Source organism: Hippocampus comes, unplaced genomic scaffold (genome assembly GCF_001891065.2).
Source record: "Hippocampus comes isolate QL1 unplaced genomic scaffold, H_comes_QL1_v1.1 scaffold185, whole genome shotgun sequence".
NCBI lineage: Eukaryota > Metazoa > Chordata > Actinopteri > Syngnathiformes > Syngnathidae > Hippocampus > Hippocampus comes.
In genome coordinates this window covers 969,687-984,944 of record NW_017805931.1, presented here as the reverse complement: position 1 = coordinate 984,944, position 15,258 = coordinate 969,687, and the positions used below count along the sequence as shown (strand labels likewise).

The window sequence follows — 15,258 nt, the reverse complement described above, 5'->3', positions numbered from 1 at the left end:
ACCCCCTTCTCCACCCCCACCCGCATCCCTACCCCACTCATACAGAAGAGTAAAAATGCCCGATTTTATCGGCAAAAAGGGGCTGGCGATCTTCCAAAGATTGACTAGATGTGAGATGCTCCCACTTGTGAGTGAGGAACAGCTGCGTCCATTTCCTGTCATTGTGGTCAAAGCAGGACAGCTCACTAGGATATCCTGATAAACAACACATCCACATGCACACACTTGTTTCTGACTTTCCAACTAATCACGAACAACAAATCCATCTTTTTTCTTTTCTCTCAATTAGCTACCAAGCAGGTTCCAGTGTATTGAGCAGAATCAAACTCTTCCTCAATATCACTCACAAATAAGTGCTCCAGTGTCTTTTCTCGTGGTCTCACCTTCTATAAAGTCAGACGGCGAGTAGACTTTGCTACTTTTGCCATCCAGCTGGCCAGGCGGTGTGTTGAGGCTATGCAGGGCGAACTCCAGCACCTCTCCCAGCTCGTCCCGCTTATCCCTCCTCACGGGTTTCTCCTCGGGGTGACGCGTCAGGCCCATCTCCAGCTGGTAGACTTTGTGCAGGGTGAAGCTCTCAAAGGGCACCACCGCGTACTCGCTAGGTAGCCTGACCCCGCCCGTCACCTCGGCTTTGGAGAGCTGACTCCTCAGGAAGTCCTGGAGGTCCGTCTGCTGGCTTTTGGCTCCGGGGGCATCCCCGAGGTCGCCCGCCTGCGATCCGTGCCCCTCTGGCGGGCCCCCAGCGGTGGCCCTCTTCAGGCTGTCCTGCACACCTTTGAGCTGTTGGCTGCGCTCCTGCAATGCCTCTTTGAGCTGAGCTATCTGCTTCTTCAGGGAGGTGATGTGCAGCCGGTGTTGCTCTTCGCGCTCCTGCAGTAGCGCCTGGTAGGAATGGACCACCGGTGGTCCCCCGCTTTGGGCAGCTCGCCCAGTTCCAGCCATGCCTGCCGCCACCCCGGGCCTCGTACCACCCAGGCTGACCTGATTGGAACCGGCGTGCGGTAAGGCGCGACTGAGCGGCGGATTGTCCGAGTGCAGGGGACTGCAGGTCATCACGTAGAGGAGTGACACGGAGCAACACAGAAGGACGAGCACGGCGCCCATGCGGGACACCCAGGCCAGGAGTCCACGCCGCAACATGGCTCCGTCTCGCATCAAAATCAGTCGCCTCTCCCGTTCAAACTGCCGTACGGAACGATCACGTAACCTCACACACAACGATAAGCGTCCGATTAAGTTCCATGGCCGTGCCACTTATCAGTGTGAGGTCACTTCATGGCACCGCCGCTTGACATCGGCTTCGGTCTTCGGCAAAGTCAATAAATGAGGCTAGAATGTTTGTGAGAAAGCATTTTTTTCCCACTCTGTTAGTCCACTTAGCGCCATGGTCTGCTGGAAGACCGAGACGCCGTTACATCATTCATCACGCGAGGTGACTCATGTGCGCTGCCCTTTTCCTCCACTGAGATGATTCAGGGAACGTCTGGTGATCCCTGGGAATAGCGCAGCCGCCGCCGTCGTCAACGCGTGCTCTCCTGATGCTGTGAGAATGGAGAAAAAACGGTCAGAAAAGTATTTTCACTCCTGGAAGCAGCAGATCTGTGCATGTGGCGCATGCGGCGGTGACATCACCGAACACACAAAAATAACCATTTCGTATTCTCTCCCGCAGCAAAGTTGTGTCAAATGAGGAAAGCACACCAGGCACACTCTTCGACATGTTGGCTAAAAGAAAGTTTTCTAGCAACCAGACCAAAGCATTCCCCGCGAGTGCTCTGGATGGCGGAGAAAAATGTCACATGAGTGAGAGAAGTAAGTGGGTCAGTTACACAAAAGTACACTTTATCTCCGACTTTTGAGACACAATGGCTCTTTTCACAAGAATTGGGAGTATTCACCTATTTGTGCTTTTTACATTTTTTTCTAACAGGCACCATTTGAATTATTCAATATTGGATGGATGCCCGTGTAGAAAAACAATTAAGAGCCTTTTCAAGCATTTTTGATGGGCACGCCGCCACACGGAAAAGCATTTGACCTACTTTGGAATAGATCATCAAAACAGAAGAAATAACGAATACATTTAGGAAGCCAGACATTTTTTTTAACCCTTTCATGCACCCTGTAACCCGATTACATGATAAGCTGCCCACTGTCGTAACCGCTGTCCCCGAAAGGGTTAAAAATACTCATACAGAATGTATCCCTGAACCATAAACCAATGACAGCGCTTCACTTTATTTAAAAAAAAAAAGAAAAAAAAAGCCCCAAACCCAAAAAGGTAAATAATGTGGAATCATCATGTGATCACAAACCAATATAGCCATGAATTAAAGATAGAGAACCCCGTTAAGTGGGAAAACACATTTTGGGGATGTGTGTGTGTGTGTGTGTGGGGGGGGGGGGGGGGATAGACAGCTTGTTTGAGTTACTGTACATATCTTTCAATGTATCTCTGTGCATGGCACTCGGCCTCGACGGGCCCGACACAGTCGCCCCTTTGACAGTGCCGCCCTGTGAAAGGATTAGTCTATGGTGCGAGTGAATACTGGACTGTGCTCCGGCAAGGCGCCTCTCCTGTTAGACCTCCGCTGAATACTTGGGAAAATGTTTGAGGAGTGGCAGGGGGGGTGGACTTTGGGAAATGCGGCAGGAATTGTCTGCTGCTATGTATTAGCCTTTAAATTGCAAGCATTTTATTTTTAACCCTTTCATGCACCCTGTAACCTGATAACATGATAAGATGTCCACTGTCGTAACCGCTGTCCCTGAAAGCAATCATCACTTGTCTACTGAGTGTAACCAGAAATTTTTATTTTTTTGCGCCAATGGAGCAAATATGATTGAGTCGAATGAAGTCTGCCGAGCAAAAACTGTCCGTGTTTTTTATGTGTTGCGTAATATTATTTTATTATTTTATGTTGACTGTTTGTGTTATGTTTATGTTAAGAAACCTGCCTTGGGACCACGGCTGAAAAATAGCATTTATGCTAGGTCCGGCGCATTGTTGTGTTGATTAATGTGCACTGTCCCAATAAAATAAATAAAAAGCGCAATTTGTAACATTAGCGGCTCAGGCTCTACTCAGCTTGGGTTGGAGAGGTGTCACATAAAAAAATGTTACAACCCAAAGCTGGGAAAACAACGCAGGACGGCAATGTGAAAACGGTACGTTGCGCTAATGTTAGCATGTGTGTTTGTGTTGGTCATTTTTAGTCGCTCAGATGTTAAAGTGGCAGTGGTTTCACGTCACTCTTTGTGTTAAGTCCTCAAAACTGCCCCAAAAAACCAAATTAATATCTTGAGTACATTTTAAAACTGTCATTTTGATGTCATATTTTCGGCAATAATGGCGACCAAAACAGAATTACAAAGTCAACGCGTCACACACTTAGGGTTTCATTTTCTCCTAAGATGAGACGGCTGGTCCGTAAAAAATATTGATTCATGCGAAACCCGGTCCGAGTTGCAAAAAAAAGGTTGGGGACTACTGAGCAACAGGGTGCAACGCATATTTCGGTTAAACTACTACAGGGCTGCGTTTGCTAATCACATCACTTCCTATATGGCACCATGCTTTCTGGTTTTGAAGGTTCTCATAACCAAACTTGACATTTTCACTCTCAGGATCACGTCTCGGTTTGTGTACGTAAACTCACGAAAGCATCATTTTGAAAAATCCAGGCCCGGAGTCGCTCGAGCAAAGTATTGGTCACCTGGTGCACATTTCCAGGCGAAAGCCAGGCACTCCCCAGGGGGGAATGAATAAGCTGATTCAGCCCAGGTTACTTGAGAATGCATGGCTGCTACTACCACACACACATGCTCACTCAATGGGACTGAATCATTGCATTTCAATTTTATTGCTGGTGCAAAAGCGCGCCGTCGTGTCGCTGCTTGTGTTTCTCCAACGAGCCAATACAGTATTCAAGTTTTGAGTGATACTGTGCAAGAGAGGTATTCATCAAATATTGCCCTCCGTGAGATAGATTCGACTATTATTGCTCTGGCTAGCAAAATATTGTTTGCAAGTTACTCTGGAATTTTTTTTTTTTTTTTAAGGCTTTTGAACAAATAGTTGGGGTTCTGAAATGACTGCTTGAATGTGAAATGAAATAACCAAATATTTTGTCATCAACCTATTTCTGAAACTGTCCTCTGTTCTGCACTATTTTCGCAAATTTACATCATAATCACCCTGACAAAAATTGCGTCAATGGCATGATGAGCTAGTCTGTGTGAAGATTCAAAGCCACGGAGTCGCTCGAGCAAAGTATTGGTCACCTGGTGCACATTTCCAGGCGAAAGCCAGGCACTCCCCAGGGGGGAATGAATAAGCTGATTCAGCCCAGGTTACTTGAGAATGCATGGCTGCTACTACCACACACACATGCTCACTCAATGGGACTGAATCATTGCATTTCAATTTTATTGCTGGTGCAAAAGCGCGCCGTCGTGTCGCTGCTTGTGTTTCTCCAACGAGCCAATACAGTATTCAAGTTTTGAGTGATACTGTGCAAGAGAGGTATTCATCAAATATTGCCCTCCGTGAGATAGATTCGACTATTATTGCTCTGGCTAGCAAAATATTGTTTGCAAGTTACTCTGGAATTTTTTTTTTTTTTTTAAGGCTTTTGAACAAATAGTTGGGGTTCTGAAATGACTGCTTGAATGTGAAATGAAATAACCAAATATTTTGTCATCAACCTATTTCTGAAACTGTCCTCTGTTCTGCACTATTTTCGCAAATTTACATCATAATCACCCTGACAAAAATTGCGTCAATGGCATGATGAGCTAGTCTGTGTGAAGATTCAAAGCCACTTTCAAGATTGTCTCAACACACCATCATACAGAAACAGGCACATCTGCCACGGGTGCAACTATCATGTCAAAGCCACACGGTAAGCGGAGCTGCAATGTTTCGCGTTTAGTGACTTGTGTGTCACACTGTGAATGTCATTGTGGAGGAGTAAAGTCGATTCGTCGGCTAATTATGACTGTGTGAAATAAAGTTAGCATTTCCAAAAAAAAAAAATTAATTCCAACCAATACGCATGTGGAAAAATATACAAGCGAGTTTTCAATCGCTATTTGCCAACTTTTCACCTGATCCAAAATAGCGAACCATGTGATCTCAAGTGCACAGAATGTTAAACGTGTTCCAAATATAAGTGCTACTTGTCTCTCCAAACAAGCATAAATTCAACGCATCCTTGTGGGATGCTATAAAAGCCACATGTAAACACAGCGGGGACCTTGTTTACAAGCAGGCAAACTCGCCATTTTCCGTACGCTGCGAAAAAGAAAAACGCCGCATGACAGCCGTCCCTCCCGTCACATCTTTCATCCTCTGCGGGTGATAAATTGAGATGACTCGGAGCGCCTCAGACACGGCTGCAATCTCCTTCAAACCTCCCCAAATCACTCCCCCTTACTGCTGCAACTTCCTGCCTACATTGAACGTAGCTCTGTTGAAACGCGTTTTCACACACGGTGGAAAATTGCTGCATCCGAGCTTTTAAAAGTGGATCCAGTCACTATAAAAAAACTAAACAGACAACCGAAAGAATTACTCACATTTGTATATTTAAATACAAACGTATTGCGCGGGGAGAACATGCAAATTCCAAACACGAAGGCCGAGGCCGGAATCGAACCCTGCACCTCTGCACTGTGAGGCCGACATGCTAACCAGTTGTCCACCATGCCGCCACATTAACGCACATACGGGTAATATATCATTACTCACAGGAATACATTCTGAAAAATGTGTGAACAATGTCCTGATCCTGATCCTGTTCTTGTGTGTCTCCAGCAGGTGGCAGTGGAGGGCCTTTCCTCCAGCGTGCACACCTGCTGCTCATGTGCTCATCAGTAAGTATTTAAGGACTGCCGAGATCTCATGTCTTGCTGGATTTTTGACTTTGTTGCTGCTATTGCTCAAGTGTTGTTTGCTAGCCCTCTCGATCTCGTCTCCCGCTTTGTAAGTATTTGTGTTTTGTCTTTGATCTTGTCATGTTTTTGTTTTCGTGAAATTAAGACGTTAGTCATTTCGTTTGGATTCTGGGTATTAATTGCCTTGCCTTTTTGCAAGCATTTTTTTGTTAAAGTATCGTTTTCCTGGTTCTTTTGACCATCGATTTCGGTTTATACTTTGTCGGTGCATTTTTCTGTGAAATAAATATTTTTGTACAGTTTTGTTTGTGTCTACGTTGGTGGGATCCGATCGCCATTCAGTTTGTTCCCAAACTGTGTCAAATAAAGGTTAACTGCACTTTCTTTTTCTGCTCTCTTTATATTAATGCATGACTCTAATTGCCCCACAGGGATAAATAAAGTTTTCTGAATCTGAATATCTCCCTGTGTGCACTACAATGCCCCCTAGAGGCCAAGATGTACACAGCATGTATCATTTTTTAAATACTATTTTAAAATATTTACTTATTTTCAGGGTTTTTTTTCCTTTTAAGTTACTGTATATTTCAAGGTGAGGTTTGGTTGCTGGAAAAATATGAGGTGAGATGGAGAAGAAAGAATGAATGTGTGCTTGACAGTCACACCCCCACAGCAGAATTCACACGCGGCCCACAGGTTCGCCGGCATTCAACCTTTAAACATCAGACAACCTCGCGACCCCTTTTTATCCTGAGTGACACGATTAGGCCCATGTCTGCCTTCAAACATTTCCTGTCACTCTCAAGCTCCAGATAAGATAGTGAAGCTCTTAGAATGCCCCCCCCCCCCATAGCGTTGGTGAGGTGCCGTGTGACATTGGATGTGAGAGCTGTGGCCGACAGCAGCTTTTGTGCAGCGTTGCATTCACGTCTCTGTCATCCAGGTCAGGAGTACTTCATTGTTGCCCTCTTATTTATTTAGTGTTGTTTTCTTATTTTTACACTTGTATTACATTGAGGAATGTCAAATGAGCAACGGGAGACGAGTCACTTGCGCTGCGAGCGTCGTCTCCCCTCACTCCCTTGCTTCCTTGGGTTAAGTATCACGCAGACAGACCTCAGCCGGGGTGTGAGGAGAGGATGACGAGCACAAAAGGTGCTGTATTAAGTGATGAAGAGGAGGAGGAGGATGATGATGATGGAGGGAAAGATGGGAAATGGAAAAAAGAGGCGCTCTTTGATGTGATGTGCTCTGTCCCCTCAGGTGCTGCACCAGCCTCCCGCCGCCCTGCTCATTAGGGGGCCCACTTTGGCTCGGAAACTTCCTGTCAACGGGCCATCTGGATGGAAGGTTCTTAACACACACACACACACACACACACATATATATGCGCGCACGCGCACAAACTGACACAACTCGCAGAAACACGCAAAACCACGGCAAAACACGTAAAAAGACTTAAGATGTGCACACACACAAACAAAAACATACACATGCGTGTCGCGCACACAAACACACACTCATACGAGGGCTGGAACAATGAATCGAATTCAAATTGACATTGCAAGGTGGTAGAATGCAATTTTTAAAGTCCGCAGAGCAAGCGGTGGGATGCCAAAGTGTTAGGCGAGTCAAACAAGTGCACGCGACGCGGTCTTGACTGGAAGTGGGTCCACCACTTCCTGAAAGAGTTGCATTATTTCGCAGCTACATTGCACCAGATGAAATGTGAACGCCCCCCCCCCTACTGAGCGGGAAATGGGCCGTTGCACCAGCGGTAGATCTTGTAGATGGAGATAAGATGGCAGGGGGAGATTATCAATTGGTCAACAGCAATTGTAATCACAGATGACTTTTGTGTCCCTCAATGTATTTTTGACCCAGATTTTTTAGAAATTGCTTTTAAACTTAAAAAAAAAAAAATTTGATATACGTTTTCAAGGATAAAATGGGGTGGGGGGGTCGCATACATTGCACCAGATGAAATGTGAACGCCCCCCCCCTCCCTACTGAGCGGGAAATGGGCCGTTGCGCCAGCGGTAGATGTTGTAGATGGAGATAAGATGGCAGGGGGAGATTATCAATTGGTCAACAGCAATTGTAATCACAGATGACTTTTGTGTCCCTCAATGTATTTTTGACCCAGATTTTTGAAAAATTGCTTTTAAACCTAAAAAAAAAAAAATTCGATATACATTTTCAAGGATAAAATGGGGTGGGGAGGGATCGCGTTGCATGGTCTGTGTACATGCATGTGCCTTCAGAAGGCGGGGCCTAGTGGGGGCGACGGATGAGTGATGTCAGCAAGTCCCCGTGTGAGCGCTGTGGTCAACAGCAGCTTCGGCTTGAGTGTGCTTATTTTTTTCATTTAATATTTTACCGAACATGCCATCAATGAATCAAGTAGAATTGGAAAAAATTACAATAAGCAACAAAATCAAAACAAACATGTCTTATTTTTGTTCACTTGGGGTTGCCATCCTCACATTCTACACTGTAGTATCTGTGGCTTTGAATGTATGTGGCTTGAAAAGGCAAGGCACGGTATTACCGAACATGCCATCAATGAATCAAGTAGAATTGAAAACAAATTACAATAAACAACAAAATCAAAACAAACATGTATTATTTTTGTTCACTTGGGGTCACCATCCTCACATTCTACACTGTAGTATCTGTGACTTTGAATGTATGTGGCTTTAAAAGGCAAGGCACGGTCAGTGATGTGGGAGTTAATGAGCATTCAGGCTGAAATTTAGGCGGCGAAACGGCAAGATAGCTACAGTAGATACTTCATTTAGCTACCGTAGAGAACTTCATTCATCCGATGAGGTCAATTAATTTGACGCAGAAAGCACACAAATACAAAGGCAGCAATCCAACAACAGATTTTTGAATGGGGGGGGCTGGAAGCAGGTTACACTGTCATGTGATCTGTGAAACGCAAATGCCACCCGACTACAACACAAAATATGTGGTTCTCAAATAGGGCAATTTCATCATACAAGGAGCACGTATGTGTCATTGCGCATCATGTCAATTTTCGCACTTAATCAGTGGTGCCTTTCTCCTTTGTTTGCCTCTTGTTGAAAGTCAAGTGAGCCCGGAGCTGTCTCCAATCCCATAATCTCCATTTTCCGAAAATGACACCAGCTAGCTTCAAATACAGTATTGCTTGCTTGTTGGTGAGTGAATGTACTAATTAGGATTAGAACTATTTTCCTGATTAAAAAAAAAAAAAAAAAGCCTCACGGTGCTGAATGTGAGGGATAGAGACAAACAACTATGGAGAAGTCGAACAAGCACATTGGGTGCGCTTATTATTATTATTATTTTATTATATTGCCGAACATCTCTGGGTAGTGTCCCTCTTTTCGATTTTTGTTTTTATCAAAATGTCATATGAGCGAATAATAAATCATCCTGATCACACATGCCATTGAACCATTGCATAAAAAAGTTAGCATAGTTATGGTAATAAAAATCCTAAAGTTAGTCAACTAAAACAAAATAGAACACATGAGTCCTGATTATCACAAAATGTCAATGCAATGGAAGGGAAAATGTGGCTCATTCGTCCGAAGAGCTTACCCGTCGCGGTGATTGGCCCACTCCTGTCCGGATGGAGGTGATGTCTCATCGGGGTGGAACGGTCTAGTTCTGCCGAAGCCTCCGCCGGTTTTGCGTTGACACCAGGTGCCGGGAGCAGAGGGTCTGTAAACGCGCGTTGGTTGACACCGCGTAGCCTAATAAAGTCGACAAACACCGGAAACAACGTGCATGTTGCCTTCAAAGTAAAGCCGAGGAACACGGCGTGATCATGGCGTTGAAATAACAATTTCGTCCATTCTAACTGTATTCTTTTAATCCTCCCGTTATATCTAATGTTCAATAATCACTAAATAAAGAAGGGGAAAAAGGAACGTACGAAAGTTAACTTTAATAATTTTTTTGATCGAACATTTAAGACCGTGTTAGTTTCCTAGTGGTTGATTTATTGTGAAGGAGTACACAGAAGTACGGGGCTGTGTGGGGCACTTGACAGGCTCCATGCAGGTTTCTTGCCCCCACTCTCCTTCCATGCTCTCACTCAAATAAAGGCATCCTTGTTAGTACCTTCAAGACGCTGTTGGGAGTATCAGGAAACACTACTGCCTTTCATGGTAGTCAATGACTGACTGCAAACGTGTACATAAAGATCCACCTTCATCTGAATTGACGTGCACAATTTAGTCCCGGTCCGAATATTGTTGTCTTGGCCGAGATTTTGTGTTCGACTTCGTGCCAGATCATTATTGATAGGACTTTTCTAAATATTTGCATCTGGAAAGGTGAAGTGAAGATTCAGGAGAAAGTGGGATTGATTTTAAACGATATCTCAGCTACACTTATTGACAATTGGGGCCATTAAAATGGAGTAGTCCATTGCATGAGAAGGGTGGAGGGGGGTAAATTGAAATGATTATGAAGGATTAGGTGTTTTTGATCTGTTTTTAAGGGGATTGATTAAAACTAAAACAATAATTGCTTTAATCATCTCTTTATTAATCCGTTTTTTATGCGATGTCAGGGACCTAAGTCTGCCCCTCGCTCTGGGGTACAATCAGCCCAGACTAAGAACTTGAGGAAAGGAGGTGTTCAAAGGGACATACTGCCACCTGGTGATCCGTAGTAAACATTGCACTGAGTTTTTTTAACTTTTATTTGGTGTAGTCTAAACAAGTCAATGTTTCACGCCCCCCCCCCAAAAAAAACAAGGGTTAGGATACATACAAGGTTACAACAATAACGAAAATATCATAAAGTACAATCTGTAATTTTGAAAATGGGCAGCGTTGTGCTTTGCTTTCAGTTTTTTTGAATATGGTAAACGGGCACACAATAAAAGAGGTGATAGAGTCCATGTGGCGACTGTGAACTTGGACTACAGGATGCACTCTCCATAAATCGTCATTATTACAATAATCTAACTCTAAATGATGAAATTATTATTAAAAAAGGAAATAACTGGAAATTAAAACCAGGAAATTGGAAAAGCATTGCAGTCCTTCAAATGTTACCACAAACACAAGGGAGCACCACTGGAATTTTTTTTTTTTTTTTTTTTAAACTGAGAATATTCTGAACGACCATTTCTATGCTGGTGTGGTATTGAACATAGTAATGCCGCCCACGGGAGTTGTTCCTTAGTGGAGATGGAACTTGACCTCACGTGATACGACTTGACCTTAAATATGACTTTATTCTTGTAATATCGTGATTTATTTTTTTTAACTCATGACAATTTTCAAATAAACAGACATATAGTTTTTCAATTATGTTGCACTTTTTCAGAACAAATATGTTTCCTCTGAAGTTTATGAAAACATGAAAACAAGATTAGTTTAGACCGCAAACTAGCTACATGCACTCCATTTTGCAAGATGTCATTCAAACAATCATTTTTCCATTTTCTCATCCACTTATCCTCACAAGGGTCACGGGTTGACCTAGAGCCTATCACAGCTGTCTTCGTGCAAAGGTGCAGGGTTCCATTCCGGCTCCGGCCTTCCTCTGTGCCTGCATGTTTTGTTTTTGTTTTTTCCGGACACAGTTTTCCTCCCACATTCCAAAAAACATGCTCCCATGCATATTTTTTGTGGGAACACTCAAAATTGTCCCCAGGATGTGATTGTGCATGGGAATGGTTGTTTGTCTATGAGTGACCCTGCGATTGGCCTTGTGGACCCCGCCGATTGCCCCAAGTCACCTGGGATAGGCTCTACCGCGTCCCTTGTGAGGAAAAGCGTTTTGGAAAATGGATGCGTGGATGCTTTGAACAGTGCAAGAAGGGTTTCATACCCAGGCTCGGTTACAGATTTGATCAGACTGCTGAAAGTGGGAAAATGCCACTTCCACTCTTCCTCCATTTTGGGTCAGTGCTGTTTGTACAGAACGATACAGAAAAATGGCGCCTTTTTTTTTTTTTTAACGGTCAGTGTGAAAGGGGCTTCGATCAAAGTGTTGACCCACTCTAGCAGACCTGAAGTTCTTCATTTGGATAAAAAAAAAACATAAGAAGCATTTTCTTATTTTACAAAATATACAGTGTTTTTTTTGTTTTTTTTTAATAGGTCTAAAGTTTATCCCAGTGAAAAATTTTTGAGCCTCTCCAAATACTGTCATCATTCAAAGAAAGATGCTTTTCAGGCACAAGAATCACATTTTGTAACATTTAGTTGTAATTACGCGGCTTAATACTGACAACTGGTGTTCATTTTCCCTCCCTTTCTTGGCTCTCGGAAGAAATTGTGCATGGGAATGGTTGTTTGTCTATGAGTGACCCTGCGATTGGCCTTGTGGACCCCGCCGATTGCCCCAAGTCACCTGGGATAGGCTCTACCGCGTCCCTTGTGAGGAAAAGCGTTTTGGAAAATGGATGCGTGGATGCTTTGAACAGTGCAAGAAGGGTTTCATACCCAGGCTCGGTTACAGATTTGATCAGACTGCTGAAAGTGGGAAAATGCCACTTCCACTCTTCCTCCATTTTGGGTCAGTGCTGTTTGTACAGAACGATACAGAAAAATGGCGCCTTTTTTTTTTTTTTTTTTAACGGTCAGTGTGAAAGGGGCTTCGATCAAAGTGTTGACCCACTCTAGCAGACCTGAAGTTCTTCATTTGGATACTTTCTACATGAACATTTACAACAAGAAAAAAAAACATAAGAAGCATTTTCTTATTTTACAAAATATACAGTGTTTTTTTTGTTTTTTTTTAATAGGTCTAAAGTTTATCCCAGTGAAAAATTTTTGAGCCTCTCCAAATACTGTCATCATTCAAAGAAAGATGCTTTTCAGGCACAAGAATCACATTTTGTAACATTTAGTTGTAATTACGCGGCTTAATACTGACAACTGGTGTTCATTTTCCCTCCCTTTCTTGGCTCTCGGAAGAAAAGAAAAAAAATCTGTGCTTAAAACTAATCCCAACCCCATTTTAGCCATGTTTGTTTTGATCGCACCTCTCGACGTTTTCATATATCATTGGTAGACTCGTTAATTCGGCAAACAAACAAGGAAATGTGTTTTCTCTGACAAATTAGTTCCAGCGGGTGAGGTGGGATGGGCGGACGGGGTCATTTGCAGTGTATTTTGTTGATTAAAAAAAAATAAAAAATTTTGACGGCTGGCGTGCTCAAGCTTGCGCGTCCGCCTTGGGCGTCAGGCCGATGTACGTTCCGTTTTGAGGGTCTTCTTTTTCCTTTTCGCTCACCGGAGAGTAAGACGTGTTCTCCTCGGCGCTGGCCTGTAAGAAAAGTTTCGTTTTTTCAAAAGGCGACGTGACAAACAAAACGCACGGCGGCCAACAGAAAGTAACGTCGCTGCGGCTCCTCACCTTCTGCTTTCGCTCGCGTATCAGCAGGAGGATCAGGACCAGGAACATGATGCCGCCCAGAGCCACAAAGATAAGCGGGAAGTTGGAAACCACCTTGACAATCATCAGCAGCTTGTGAACTCTTGCCGCCGACGCCTCGTCGATAACCACGCTCTGTTGAGACAAACCCAAACATGCGTCAATTCATCTGTACATCCGTACTAGAAGACTTGACAGGTTTCTCACCTCATTCAGGAACATGACGGGGAAGATGGTTTCGTTTAGACCTTTAGTTTTCCTGAATGGGAGCATAAAGAATTTTGTGATTCTACACATTCAAAAAATAAATAAAAGCGGCACACACACAACACTTACGCGAATGTGGATATCCTATTGATTAGGATGTTGATCTGCGCCCTCTTATTGGCACGTACAATTATGCCGGTGGTCTGTAAAAGGAAAAGAGTCCAGTTTGCCATCCCCCAGTTATCCTGTTGCGGCGTGAAAGTAATGAAACGGCTGAACAAAAACATGACGGTACTCAAGCATGCACTGTCGCCTGTGAGCCACTAGATGGCAGAGGAGTGTAATTCCACCTCGTCTCCGCTAGAAATGTATCGTCCAACGAAAACAGTTTATTTAAAAAAATAAAAAATAAATAAAACGGAAAAGATGTCTGACGACTCGCAATCAAAAGATAGCTTAAGACCGTGAATATGAATAGTTGCACGGCCATAGAGAATAAACAAGGTCGAACTATCGTTTGGGAAATGAGTTTAAACGATATTTAGTGACATTTTTTCCCCCCACTTTACATATTCGCCATATATCAAGAAAACTAATACTAAATTTAAGTAAAGCATTTCTGAAAAAAATTTTCAAACATCCCGCTCTAAAAAAAAAAAACACAATTAAAACGAACTGAATAGACTAATAGTCCCATTGTTAATAAACGCCTGAAAGTGCATCGACGAACACGGCTCTCCTGAGGCCGTTACAGTATCTTACTTGCTCAATTTTGTTTGCGTTTTCCCCATCTTGTAACAAAACTAAAATTCGTCCAAGTGATTGCTTGTAACTTAATAAACTGGTGCCAGTTAGGGCGATCCTACGTCAGGGGGCGCCAGACTGTTTTTAGTCTTGTCCTACCGGGTTTAGGTCGAGGTAGGTTTGGTGATGAATTCTCTCAGGCGACATTCCTTCGATAGCTGCCACATATTTGGAATCTCCGAGGTAGAAATGAGGAAAAGAGGCCACGACTGGAGCACCTGGAGAAACAAGAAGGGAAATAACTCCATTTAGCAGATGTTATCAGTTTTTGTATTTTGTACTCCATGTAAGGGAAATAACTCCATTTTGCAGATATTATCAGTTTTTGTATTTTGTACTCCATGTGCACATACTTTAGCTCGCCATCAATGGCACCTGTTGTTTGAACTCAAAACACATATAGTGTCGATGCATTCATAACACACAAAGAAATTCATACGTTTAAAAGAAAAATCTGTTATACAAGAAGACTCTACCGGTGTTAAGATTCTGTCGGACTTGTGTCTCGGGACAGCGAGCTACTTGGAAGTCTCAAAAGAAACAATAGGTTGAGAAGTGCACATTGATGCTGATGTCGAACTAATTAGTGATATCCACACTTGTAATCTCGCTACTCCCACTCAGTTCCTTCCACTTATTGTCAACAAGAGACATTGCGATCCGATGACAGAGTCCACCCGGCCCGTTTCAAGCATGTAACACAACACGGAGTGAGGTTAACTTGGCTGGTCTCCACTGCTAAATTTTGAAACGTGCGCCATCACACGAAAAATGGCGTTGCACATAAGCTGCCGGCGGCGGGGCTAAGAGCTCGTGAAGTGGGGCAGGGGTGAGCATTTTCCTGCTCGGGTGTTTGGCAACAGCCCTCGGACAACCGCCAAGGTCACTGCAGTGCGCGCACACACACACACACACACACACACACACACACACACACACACACACACACACACA

General features: G+C 43.7%; 3 protein-coding genes across 4 annotated transcripts in view; 1 reads left to right on the top strand and 2 right to left on the bottom strand.

Moving 5' to 3' along the window:
• The window catches only part of csgalnact1a (chondroitin sulfate N-acetylgalactosaminyltransferase 1a), a 16,741-nt gene extending 7,103 nt beyond the window's left edge, over positions 1–9,638 (bottom strand). The window contains exons 1-2 of one of the 2 annotated variants that reach the window (XM_019890084.1): positions 9,493–9,638; positions 384–1,544 (exon numbers count right to left, since the gene is read on the bottom strand). In XM_019890084.1, the coding sequence (XP_019745643.1) occupies positions 384–1,158 (775 nt within the window). In that variant the 5' untranslated portion in view covers positions 1,159–1,544; positions 9,493–9,638. The remainder of the gene's footprint in view (positions 1–383; positions 1,545–9,492) is intronic. The other variant, XM_019890083.1, reaches the window with a different exon arrangement.
• amacr (alpha-methylacyl-CoA racemase) overlaps positions 5,913–15,258 on the top strand; it is a 39,485-nt gene continuing 30,139 nt past the window's right edge. Inside the window, exons 1-2 of the mRNA XM_019890088.1 lie at positions 5,913–5,989; positions 7,165–7,251. The gene's annotated coding sequence lies outside the window, so the exon portion shown is untranslated. The remainder of the gene's footprint in view (positions 5,990–7,164; positions 7,252–15,258) is intronic.
• The window catches only part of LOC109527908 (lysosome membrane protein 2-like), a 19,513-nt gene continuing 16,265 nt past the window's right edge, over positions 12,011–15,258 (bottom strand). Inside the window, exon 12 of the mRNA XM_019890086.1 lies at positions 12,011–13,185. Coding sequence (XP_019745645.1) covers positions 13,075–13,185 — 111 coding nt within the window. The 3' untranslated portion in view covers positions 12,011–13,074. The remainder of the gene's footprint in view (positions 13,186–15,258) is intronic.